General features: G+C 40.5%; 2 protein-coding genes across 11 annotated transcripts in view; one reads left to right on the top strand and one right to left on the bottom strand.

The window, feature by feature from the left end:
• Positions 1-12,355, top strand: part of LOC308397092 (uncharacterized protein) — a gene marked incomplete at both ends in the record, with an annotated part of 535,410 nt that overhangs the window by 430,773 nt on the left and 92,282 nt on the right. The window lies entirely within an intron of this gene.
• afdna (afadin, adherens junction formation factor a) overlaps positions 1-12,355 on the bottom strand; it is a 123,105-nt gene that overhangs the window by 39,719 nt on the left and 71,031 nt on the right. For 8 of the 10 annotated variants that reach the window (XM_080882096.1, XM_080882090.1, XM_080882095.1 and 5 more), the window contains 7 exons: positions 12,315-12,335; positions 9,235-9,380; positions 7,914-8,008; positions 6,623-6,888; positions 5,073-5,216; positions 4,755-4,953; positions 4,125-4,231 (listed from right to left, as the gene is read on the bottom strand). In XM_080882096.1, the coding sequence (XP_080738222.1) occupies positions 4,125-4,231; positions 4,755-4,953; positions 5,073-5,216; positions 6,623-6,888; positions 7,914-8,008; positions 9,235-9,380; positions 12,315-12,335 (978 nt within the window). The remainder of the gene's footprint in view (positions 1-4,124; positions 4,232-4,754; positions 4,954-5,072; positions 5,217-6,622; positions 6,889-7,913; positions 8,009-9,234; positions 9,381-12,314; positions 12,336-12,355) is intronic. The other 2 variants (XM_080882094.1, XM_080882091.1) reach the window with 1 other exon arrangement.

Here is a 12,355-nt window from a genome sequence, read left to right as displayed (position 1 = left end):
CAGAAATTAGGTTTACTTTTCGGAAGTAAGTAAAAGGGAAAAAAAAACGTCGGCCGACAGCGCTGTAAACAACGGTAGACTTGTGCGTAACAGGCAAGCGAATAATGCAGAAAAGAGAGAGAGAGAGAGAGAGAGAGAGAGAGAGAGAGAGAGAGAGAGAGAGCTGTGCATGAAGTGTGATTTTTATACTGAAAAGTCAGCAAACGTCAGAGTGAATTCATGACGATGTTTATGTGAAGCGTAGTTTGGATCTTCTTTTGCTGCTGGTTCGGTCAATATTGTTTGGAGAGAGATAAAACTAACAGCCATATGATCAGCGCAAAAAGGGCGTAAACACACAGCGCGGACCCGCGGATCAGAATCGGCGAGCTGTCGGCTTTCAGCCCCGACCGTCAGCTGAGAAAGGCGACATCTCACTGATTCTGATCCGCGGATCCGCGCTGTGTGTTTACGTCTTTGTGCAGAAGCCGTGTACCTGCTCTCATTTACTGTCTTAGCTGTTTGGTGGTTGTTGAAATTTTGTGAGGTTTCACCAGAGATTCTGGCATTTCGGGCAAAATAAATTAATATTAAAAAATCGATTCAGGATTTTAATGAATCGATTTTACGTTACCCAAGCCAGAATCGATTTTAATCGATAAATCGATTATAAAAACCCACCCCTATTTAGTATATGTAGCAATTTTTATACCTAGTACTTTGAGTACTAGCACTTTATGTATTTACTGCATAAATGATCAAATGTTTATTCTTCATTGTGTCTTAAGTTGTTGCTGCGCTCCAATTTCATTGTACATTATATAATATCAATAAAAGCTTCCAATTCTAATCTTTCTAATACAACCCAAGTCAGTTGTGAAGTCACCAATTTCTTCTTTCCAAGTTACAAATAAACGAAAATGTATGTGTGTAAATGAAAATGAATGAATCAATTAGATTTGAAATATTTTATGGGAAAAAGACATTGTTTGATCATAATCATGAAATACTGCTGCTGTTTACTTCCAAAAACTTTACTTGTGAAGTTTTGTTGTCCTATTCTTACCTCACCGTCTGTCATTCTCCAGTAAATACAATACTGCTGTAATTTATGTCTCCTGTCCCTGTTCTTTGTCACATCTATGCATGCGTATTAAAAAAGGCATGCTCTGTTCATTATAAATTAGCTGGTTAGTCTGAATCTCTCTGAACTGCTGCTCCACCCTAATAATGTTATTGTTACACATCTGGATCCTAAGGACTAACGCTGTTAACGTTAACTTCACTGGGAATGCCGCCGTGTTTGGTGTTCAGCGTTCTCCTCATCAGTTGAAGTGGATTTAAATTTTTTAGCCGGCAGTCATTGCCTGCACGGCTTCAAGTTCACACCTTTGTAGCCAGTCTGTGTATGCTAGCAAAACTTCCTGTAGCGCTGCAGAGAGAGGCTGCAGCTGTTCCACACTAATGCAACAGTGGCCCAAACATTATTAGATTACTGTAATTCCGTGCAGATATCTCCACAGGAATTAATCCTGGAAGATGCTTTGATTTGGGTCCAGAGGAATTCAAGCCCTGTACAGGTTATTATCAGGCCCACAATTAGGTTGTGTGTGACACGCCGCTGTACTAAACACAAGTAAATTAATTAAACTTAACTGATACCCATGTTTATTCATCAGACAAACAAACGAGGTTAACGACTTTAAGCTCTTAGGAAAAACTTAAACCTAATTAGACATTACGTACTCAGGAGGCACAGCTCATTACACATTTTTGGCCTCTTCCATCCTTTTCTCTTTCTCTTCGCTTCCTAACCAGTCACGGTAAACTGGCACCGCTCCCTGAGGCCTGGTTCTGATCCAAGTCTCTTCCTGTTTAAAGGGAGTTTTTCTTTCCACAGTTACCAAGTGCAGCACACAGGTTAATGACTTTTCAGTCTTTACATAATGGTATAAAGCACCCCGAGGCAACTGTCACTGAACGTTAACTGAATAAAACTCAATATTGTGTCATTTTTCATACTGTACAACAGCATGGGCTCAAACATCACTGCAGGCTCTCCTTATTCCACTTGTAATTTAGTATCAGACTTTTCCACATAATCCAGTTTATACATTTATACACATAAAAAGCAAACAATATCACATCTTTGACACTAAAGTGGTTGCAGAGCAGAGCTGGTCTTGTAATGATCGCTTAAGAACTGTCGACAAGGCAGAGCTCGACCCACCAGTCTGCCTGAACACACACCATTAATCACTGTGTGCGCGTGTGCTGTGTGAGACGCCAGTCGAGACTACAGTCATGAAATAGTAGAGTAGGGATAAACAGACCAATTACAGAGGAAGTGGCTGTGTGTGTGTGTGTGTGTGTGTGTGTGTGTGTGTGTGTGTGTGTGTGTGTGTGTGTGTGTGTGTGTGTGTGTGTGTGTAAGTAAGTAAAAGTAGTCTCTCATTTACTGCTCTGGGCTCCCCAACTTCAGCAGCGTGATTAGTGTTGATTAAATTGTGTGTGCGCTTGTGTCTTGGTGTGTCTCTTATGAAAAGTAAATAGATCCTTCTGAAGTCACTTTAATCTCTGCATTCAGATTGAGAGACCACACACACACACACACACACACACACCCACCCCTCTGGACTCAAATCAAAGCAGTCTCCAGGTTTAAACGTGTCTAAAAATAGTCAAACTATGACAGTCGTGCCGTCAAATTGTCTACAGCTCAGTTTCTGCACAGGAATTTCACCTTTTTTTGGCTGCTAGTCTCAGCTACCCTGAATCTCTTGTCCAAACTCTGTGAAATCCTCTACTTATTGTCATTTTTGTCTTTAAAAAGAAACATACAGATGAAGTTTATTAACACAGCTGAAATATTAAAATGTATACACTAGCCACATTAGTATTTATGCCTTTCAGGAACCACTTTTCCCTTCAGAACTGGCATACTGGAAACATTCTCAGAGATTTGGGTCTATAATGACACAAGAGTAACACACAGTTGCTGCAGATTTGTTGGAAATTTGTTGGAAAACATGTTCCATCACATCCCAAAGGTGCTCTACTTGATTGAGATCTGGTGATTTCGGAGGCCAAATGAGTACAGACAACTTACTGTCATGTTCAAGGAATCAGCAGAAGATGGTACCACTGTGGCCGTGGTCAGCGGTGGTGTTTAAACGATGCTCAATTAATACTAATTGGTGTGCAGAGTCCTAAGAAAACCTCTCTGACACCACCAGTCTGAAATGCTGATTCAAAGCAGGATGGATCCATGCTTTTATGTTGCTTAGGCCAAATTCTGACCCCATCATCTTAATGTCAGAGTAGAAATTGAGACTTATCAGACCAGAAGCAAATTTTCAGTCTCTTAATGTCAAATTGTGCTGAACTATAGAATCGATTTCCTGCTCTTAGCTGACAGGAGGGACACCCAGTGTGATCTTCTCCTTCAAGGTTTAATGTCTTGTGCATTCAAAGACGTTTTTATCCAGAGAAGTGTTGCTCACTGGATCTTTCTGCTTTTTTACATCATTCTCTGTAAACCCCAGAGATGGTCATGTGGGAAAATCCCAGCAGAGTCTGAAATACTCTGACCAGGCTGTCTGGCACCAACAACCAGGTCACAAAGTTGCTTAAATCACCTTTCTTCCCCACTCTGAGACTCAGTCTGAGCTTCAGCAAGTCATGGTGGCCATGTTGACATGCTTAAATGCACCGAGTTGCTGCCATGTGATCAGCCAATTAGATATTTGTATCAAAGAGCAGCTCATCGTTATTGACAATATGGAGGCGTCTGGGCAGCATACAGAGCAAAGTGGATGGGATCTCAGTGAAGATCATCCACTCAAAGCAAGAGCGCAGCATGAAAATGTAAATGCTGAAAAAAAGAACAGTTTCCCAAAGTCACTCTGCAGCCATCAAAGACCCTGCAGCCACTTTGAGTTTTAGTCTTGTTTTCTGCTGTCTTAGCTGTCAGACTTACTTTAGACTTCAGTCTCCACAGTCTCTGTGACTCAGCATTACTAAACCTGCAAAGTCTCCTCTGTGGCACCGAATTTACCCAGGATGCCCCACTGCACTGACACACAACTCTATAAATAAACGCACGCACAGTGTGGCGAGAGAGTGACTGAACGTCGACGTCGTACCATTTCAGAGTTGTCAGCAGCGGAGAAGTGGCTGTCGCAGTCAGCTCCTTCGAAGTGGACGGTCCAGGTGCCGGGCGAACGTGGATGTGGCGTTAACCTACAAAAACCTACCAGAGGAAACAGACCCACACAGAAATAATGTCACTGATAGTAGAGTGATCATAACCTTTGTTTCAGAGCAGCTTTTCTGAAATCATGACAATAAGAAAACGTTAATTGTCGAGTGTAGCAATACAGCATATAAAGCAACCAAACTTATTTTAAAGCAGCAGCTACTGATGCTTTTTGTTTGGTCTGCTTTATTTTAAGATGCTTAAATCCCAACATAACATCTTTAAACTCGTTGTACGTCTCATAGCTTTAAAAACAGGAGGTATAAAACTCAGAATAGCAGAACTAACACACAGTTATGAAACATAATTCAATGAATGTTTGATTTCCTTTAGGTATACAGGGTTTTATTTAAAACAATGACAATAAAAACAAATTAAAAACCCTGGGAAAAATTATCTGCTCATATTCAACCAAAGTCATTTACATTCTCATAAAACATAAACCTATTTGAAGGCTTTCATTCATATATTTCCAATATGACTTCATTCCTTATTCACATATAGTTTGACTTTCTACCTCTTTGCAGGAGAGGCTCCAGGAAGTCCTGCAGGCCATTGGGGAGGCTGCGCACCACGTCGCAGGAGTAGCCGTCCTCAGGAAGGAGAAAGGGCAGCTGGAGGTCTGGATCCTCCTCGAGCTGAACCTCTCTGCCGTCACTCCTCGCCAGCTCATCTGCTGTGTTTTCCGCCACTGCCACCACGTGGTCTATCAGCTCCTAAACACACAGAAACCAGCAGAAGTTTCTAAAAATCAGTTTGACTTGAATAACTCCAGTTTCATCTAATTTAATCCAATAAAAACGCTGCACATGTTTAAAGACGCCGTTTATCTTACAGGTGGGATGTACGGCTCATCGGGGGCACAGTGGTAGTTGGTCATGAGGGCGTGAAGCTGCAGGGAGTTGAGCTTGAAGCAAGTGTTATTGATGGTCTGCACATCCTGCATGGAGTATTTATCCATGGTCAGCAGGGTGGTGGCCTGGAAGGGGACACAAACACACATGTTGTAAATCAAACACATCTTATTGTTTTGAATGTAAACAGAGTGGCCACACGTGGTCGCAACGTTATCTGCAAGCACACGAAATGAGAGACTTCCGCGGTTGTGTTGACTGGCTGACTGTAGGCGAGGCGAGTGTTGTGAGACAGTAATAAGAATCTGATGACAGCTGTTGAGTTGTTTGCTTGTTTTGCCAGAGTCAGTCGAAGCTGATAAAGCAGAGTCCCAGAGAAGCACCTGAGCGGGGGGTTTGGAGTGTTTGCCTCTTTACGATTTTTCATTTCAGGTTTACTATAACAGAGGATTATATTCCTTCTGGGCAAGAAGAGATCCTCCAGAAACTGCAAAGCTTCAAAGCATTTTTTCCTGGTTGCATTCATGCTGCTAAAAGGGATTGTAGTGATGTAATAGCCAGTCAGCGGTTGGTAGTCCAACTCCATGTCTTGTTGTGGTCTCTTAATTTCTTGTTTCAGCCTCTTCATTTTCTCTCTGAATTGCTGCAGTGTAGTAAACATCTACTCCCAAACTTCAGACTGCCGCAGCCAATTTAGAGATCCTGAAAACCTTCTGCAGCCCACCCAAACCTTCAATCCCAACTGCACACCGCACAAAAGGAAATGATTCCTTCCATGTGGATTCACTGACTCATTTTAATCTTAATTTTGATCACATTAACAGCTTTAGCTGATGGCCATATTTGTGCTCTCTGATTAAATAGACCACAGTTCAGGGTCAAGAATAGGCCAGAAACTGAAGGAAAACCTGTTATTTTTAAAATCACATTGAGATGTTTTTCAGTTCAGTTTCTTCTTCTTTTTTTTAAATTACAAATGGCTTCCTTCTGACTTCTTGCTGCAGTAACATCACAACCCACTTTTTTTGGAATCCCTGATGTCATAGCAAAAAATGGCCCATTGTTAGTCAGTTGTGCTGGTTTCAATCATTATGCAAATGTACCATTTATTAGACTTGGGAAACCTGCGGTCACCTGAGACAGTAGTCGTCACTTGAATGAGTAACAAAACATTTCTGTGACTGAAAAAGCAAAGTTGAGATAAACAGAATCAACTTTCTGGGAGTTGTCACTTCAAGACCCTCTTACTCTTCCACAGGAGCTACTCTGTAATAGTACTTTTACAAGTCTGCGTAATTCCCTAAAAACAGAAAATGGGACACAACCAACAAGTAAATCAGTCGAACATATTCTTTTTTTATCTTTTCAAAACCCTTTATAGTAATAAGAAAAAATTAAAATGGAGATATTTTAAAAAGATGCAACAAACCAATTAGTGTGACTGACACAACTGAGGAAAATGCCTCTAAAACCTGTTTTAGCGACCATCTGCTCACACCCCTGCACAGACTCTTACTGTTTACCATCTTACCTGTACGATTCGGCTGAGGTGGCAGTCAGCAGCGAGCTCCAGACCCTGCTTCTCAGCCCAGGCCTCGATGTGGCTCAGCTGCTGCCGGAGGATGGCGCCCCAGTAGTGACAGCACAGCCCCGAGCCGGTATCTGTCACCAGCTTGTTGAACAGCCACATGTTGATGAAGTGGAAGAGCTGCGAGAAGAGCTGGATGGTGAGAGCGGCGTTGACCCGACACCGCCGCAGTAACGACATCGCCCCCGTCAGTGTGTGCAGGACGTCCTCTGAAAAGAGAAACCGGGACGTGAGAAAAAATCTTCCCCTCTAAGTCTTATATCCTGTTCAAGGTCATTCTGAGCCGTGTGAGGCTTGTTTTTTGAGATCACTCAGTAGAAATCCGGTTACATGCCCTTGTACTTTTGCTTCTGTGATAGGCGCACTTCTTCCAGTGTTAAAAAAAAAAATACAATCTTCCAGCTGGATTATAATTATCTTAATAAACTGACAGGAAGCCAAGTGGAGGAGTTTGTGATTGAAGGTTGTGTTTTTTTGGAAGAAAACTTTCAGTACATATGTACAATATCCTCAGAAAAAAGACAAGCGCCTCCTGGTTTCACTCCTCACCTGATGCAACACTGTCTGACTTGAAAACTGTGGGCTTTTCAACCCGCAATGATCCTCTACATGAAATGTGAGTTAAGTATATGGACAGTTTCCAGGAGCTGTATGATCAGGTTATTAAAACCAGGCCTGTACGCAAACAAATACAGTGAACAACGATAGCTACAGAGTTCAATTTGGGCTTTCCTCCGAGTTTCTGGAGTCTGCTGAAAAATCTTGGGCTCCATGTTTGTGTAAATTCTTGACTTCAGAGAGTTTTGATAAAAAATAAAATTCTTCGAGTTTAAGGTGGCACTGCAGCTACTGACTCTGCAGAAAAGTAGATCCCAAATCAGAGAGACAGGTCCAAAGCATGTTTTTAAAAAAACAAAAAAACAAAACAAGACACCTGAGAGACCATTAGGAAATAAAAAAAATACTTTGTTCAGATTTTCTAATATATTCTTTCCAGTCTCACAAGGTCCAAAGGAACCTGAGAAAATTAATGCTAACAATTTCTAGATGTGTGCAACCTGTGAGTGTGGAATCATCTTAACATAAAACGGTGAAAACTCCGGCAAAACCTATAATGACATACGATTAACATGTCTTCATTTTAAAGGGCTAATCACCTAAATTAATTCAGAATTGTTGCTGTTAGTCATGAGCAGTCTTGGTTGCTTCCTGTGGTTGTGTGTTTGCACATTACCGATCTTTGGTCTCTGTGGATTATGCTCCTCAGGGTCATCGAGGAAGGCAGGCATGTAGTTGTTCAGATCGGCCTGGAGACAGTGGACCAGGTACCTGCAGCAACACGATACAGCTTGTTGCAACGTCATTCAACACTGTTCACATCAAAGGTCACCATCTGAACGTATTTTACACTTTCAGATGCTTTCAGAAACTTTAATGTGGGTTATCAGTGTGTTCATATATTTTCCATAATGCTTCTAAACCAAGTGAGAAGTTTAAATTACTGCTAACTGCCAGCGAATGTCATTTATACAGAAAGAATTGCAAGCCTATGTTTCTTATCACCCATTTTATACTAACAAGTTACTTTAATAAGGATTTCATTACATTATTGGATGGACACTTTGGACTGCATATAAAAGACAGCGCATGCTCACAGGGGGTTGTATGATCGTTGGGGTTTCTCTCTATGATCGTGGGTCTTGTCTTTATAATATAAAGCCCCTTGAGGTGACTGTTTTCTTTTGGTGCTATATTAATAAAACTGAACTAAAATTTGAGGTAGATTCTCGCTCTGCTTATTTCACATGTATAAATGTGGAAACAGGAGGACAAAGGAGGGGGGAACAACTAAGCTGTAGTGCCTCTTCACCTCACTGTGCAATACCTTTTGTGCAATACTTTTGTAAATAGTCAACAGTGCAATAGACTCAATACTTGAAATGTGCAATTCACTTGTATTTATATTGTCTCTGTGTGTATATATATATATATATATATATATATATATATATATATATATAAATAAAATATTCTGTAACTCTGTAACTTCTGTCGGTGCTGTGCTTTTTTGGAAATCGAATTTCCCAGAGGAACCCACCCGAGGGATTAATAAAGTTCTATCTTATCTTATCTTAAATTTAAGTCCACCAACATCATCATCACCTCTCATTCATTTTGACTGGGGCAACATTATTAACTGGATGCACTCATTTGTTTTTAGGACAAAGTAATGCACTGCTCACTTGGATCAACCCCATTAACCTGCATTCCTTCTAATGGCCAGCAGTGGGCGACTCCTGCAGCTAGAAAAGATAACAGCTTCCTCCCCCTGTGACCCTAGGAAACACTTTTGTGGTGAGTTTACGGGTATTTATTTGATCTCTTATTGAATTAATAATCAACATTTTGTAAACTGCAGTTTCTGTTAAGAGTCACAAAGACGAAAACACTGATGCTTCGCAAAGGGAAGGCATTAACCTGTCTGCATCATCACAATGGCTATATCTTTGTTCACAGTTTATTATCTACACCCACACCCACAAACACAAACTGACTTGAAGGCCATCTGGACCAGATGGGCGAGGATGTCCTGGGCGTCCAGCGTAATGCGACTCAGGTCTCGGTCCTGTTTGATGAAATTGAGCAGCTCGGACGCATTGGCCATCCAGAAAGCCAGTGCTCCCGCGATGTTCTTCTGCTTCTGTAATGCACCAATCACAACCACACACAAAGAAGAAAAACATGGTAGAAGTTGTTAGAGTAGAAGTGTCCAGGGAAGACTCAAGGGTAAAAATTAAAAAAAAGAAGGGAGGAGGACAGAGGGGTTTCTGTTTGAGTGACAGCAAGAAGGAGCAGCTGTTACTTTAAGGGATAGACTCATGCCTCGCCCACCCCTCCCTCTAAGCCAACCGGGTGTCGAGAAGAAGAGTGGTCATCACTTTCAGATCGGTGAACACAAACAAAGTGTCGTGAGCTCTGTGATAGTTTTGTTTTACACAAGAGTGACCTCTCCTTTTCTCTCCCATTCATCAGATCGACAGACACCGGCCGTCTTAGTTCACAGTTTAAATCATGACGAAGCTCGATGTCTGAGGAGCTGATTGGTTAAAATCCCCACCGCTCAGAGAGAGAGAGGATTGTGCAAAGCTTGGTCCCTTGCATTCATCTATCCCCACCTTTGAAAAACAAATGAAAACAGAACAAAGAAAAGAAAATAATAATAATATCAATAATAATAATAATAATAATAATAATAACAATAATAATAACCCTTCATTCAGAACAGCCAGACAATGAGAGATGGAGCCAAGTGCATCCACAATGAAACACAGATGGATGGCTGAACACGTTAAATGAACATCCAAACAGACAAATGAAGCAGACGAGGTGGAGCAGGTCAGAGGGACGCGACTTGTCTCTCATCCACACCGTCGAGTAGAAGAAGCAAGATGTGAGGTCACAACAAAAAAACAAAACAAAAAAATGGATGCCAGAGTTAAAGACTGAGCAATGATGGAGAGAAGTGGATGCTTTGGTTTTTGTTCTGTTTTTGTTTTGTTTTTTTTCTTTGGTGTGTTTGTTTTTTAGTACCAGGCAGGTCCAGGAAGCTGAATGGAATTAGTCAAGTTGATGTTGCTGTTGTTGCTTAGTTTTCCAGCTGTGGGGTAGGATGCATTATTACGGCGGTATTTTACATCATCTCTGTTAGAATGGAGAAAAAGAAGCAGCAGCAACAATGAAGGGCTGGTCAAAAAGAAACAAAGCATAGAGAGAGAAGAAGAAAGTAGGACAGGGAGAGAGAAGTGGGGGCAGAGATTAATAGAGGAAAGCCGAGGGGTTGATGAGGTTGGTGATGTGATTTTACGTCACCAGTGCTTAAATGTTATCTGATTCGCCTTAATTAAAATGTGTTGGCTTTTTTTTTTTTTTTTTTTACCCAGTTGGTCTGGAGTCGAGGTTTCAGGTAAAGAAATAATTTAACATACGAGCTTCGATCAAAAAGATCTTCAAATCCATGCGCACTGTTATCCTGATCATCACTCTGTGGAAGTCTCGCTTCGACCACGAACACCAAACAAACAACTTTCAAGCTAAGGATCATCACCGAGCTGAGCATTTAACCATCGTGTCCATGCCCCTTCATGCAATAACGTTAATGTTCACATTTCCACTCACTGCACGCAGACTGAAATCAGCTGGCAGTAGCACAGCGCAAAAAAAAAAGACCCATCATGCACGTAGAGGAAGCTTTGCAATGCAATAACAACTTATTTGTTTCCTTAGTACATAGAATGAGATTACTGAACCACCTACAGTGATGCATAACAGAAAAATGTATGTTGACTGCAGCTCACTGTCTCCAACTTTGTGACATGAACAACAATCTGAAAAACAGAAGCTGTCCTAAAGCAGTCCAGAGGTGCACAACGAGACAAACTCTGACGCAAAACTAACAATGTTAGAGATATGGTGTAGGTAACCATAAACCGCAACCTGATGTGCACCTCACTAGAAATACAACTACGCATCACGTTGATGCAGCTCACAACGACTGTGACTCTCCTCCATGGTTATTAAAGTTAACTAAAAATAGGTGTGACCAAAATGTAATTAACTAAAATAAAAATTATAAACAGACCTGGGGAAAAACAAACTAGGAAAAAATGATAGCAAGAAATTTGCTTAGTTTTTGTATTGTTTGTCTATAAGACTGAGTCAACCGCTTTCCAAAAGTTTGGCTTCTTTTTTTTCTTCTTTTTTTTTTAAATACCTGAAATACCTGTACTTTACCGCTGATATAAATCTCATAATAATAACTAAAAAGCCAAAAACTAACTCTTAAATTAATAAAATTAAACTAAAACAAAATATTTTTAAATAAAATGAAACGGAAACAAGAAAACCTCACTACAGAAACTGCCTGAAAATTAACAGCAAAAAGTCTAAACTAAATAAAAATGACTACAATAATGCATTTTTTGCTATTTCCATTTTCAAATCCAGTGAATAGGTTTGAAAAACATCAAAACACCCATAACTAGTGTTTTGGGAGTGACTGCACAAGAACGGAGACACACCATGCACACATATAAACGCCGACCACGAGTCGGTCACTTAAACAGGCTTTATGTCGATTCAACACAGAAGTATTTATTTATCTTTCTTTACTTAATAGTTACAATGTAATACTAACATTATTATAATAATAATAATAATAATAATAATAATAATAATAATAATAATAATAATAATAACAACAACAACAACAACCATTTTTTCTGTTGCTATTGGGAGTAATAAATCAACCTACACTGAGAACAATACTATAATCCAGTAGTATTTTGTCACCATGGCAAACGTGATCGACTGTTTTATTTCCTCTGCAATATGTTCCTTAAAAACAGCTCTGAAAACTGTGGATAATACAGTAAAAGTATTGAGTTGCAAAGCTCTTGGCATTGCTAATCTGTGCAGCTCACATTAACAGTAGCGAGTACAGAATATAAGGTGCACTGCACAATTAATATTACCCACATCACCCACCCCAAGAAAATGAGACAAAGAGAGAGCATCAGAGCCAGGGAGAGAGAGGTAGACGAGTCTTTAGCAGCCGTATCATGATGTGCTATCCTACCTGATCCCCTTCAGCAATCTCCTGGATGGAAGGAAGAGGAA

The sequence above is a fragment of the Rhamphochromis sp. 'chilingali' genome (genome assembly GCF_963969265.1).
Source record: "Rhamphochromis sp. 'chilingali' genome assembly, chromosome: 5".
Taxonomy (NCBI): domain Eukaryota; kingdom Metazoa; phylum Chordata; class Actinopteri; order Cichliformes; family Cichlidae; genus Rhamphochromis; species Rhamphochromis sp. 'chilingali'.
This window is presented reverse-complemented; position numbering and strand designations above follow the sequence as displayed.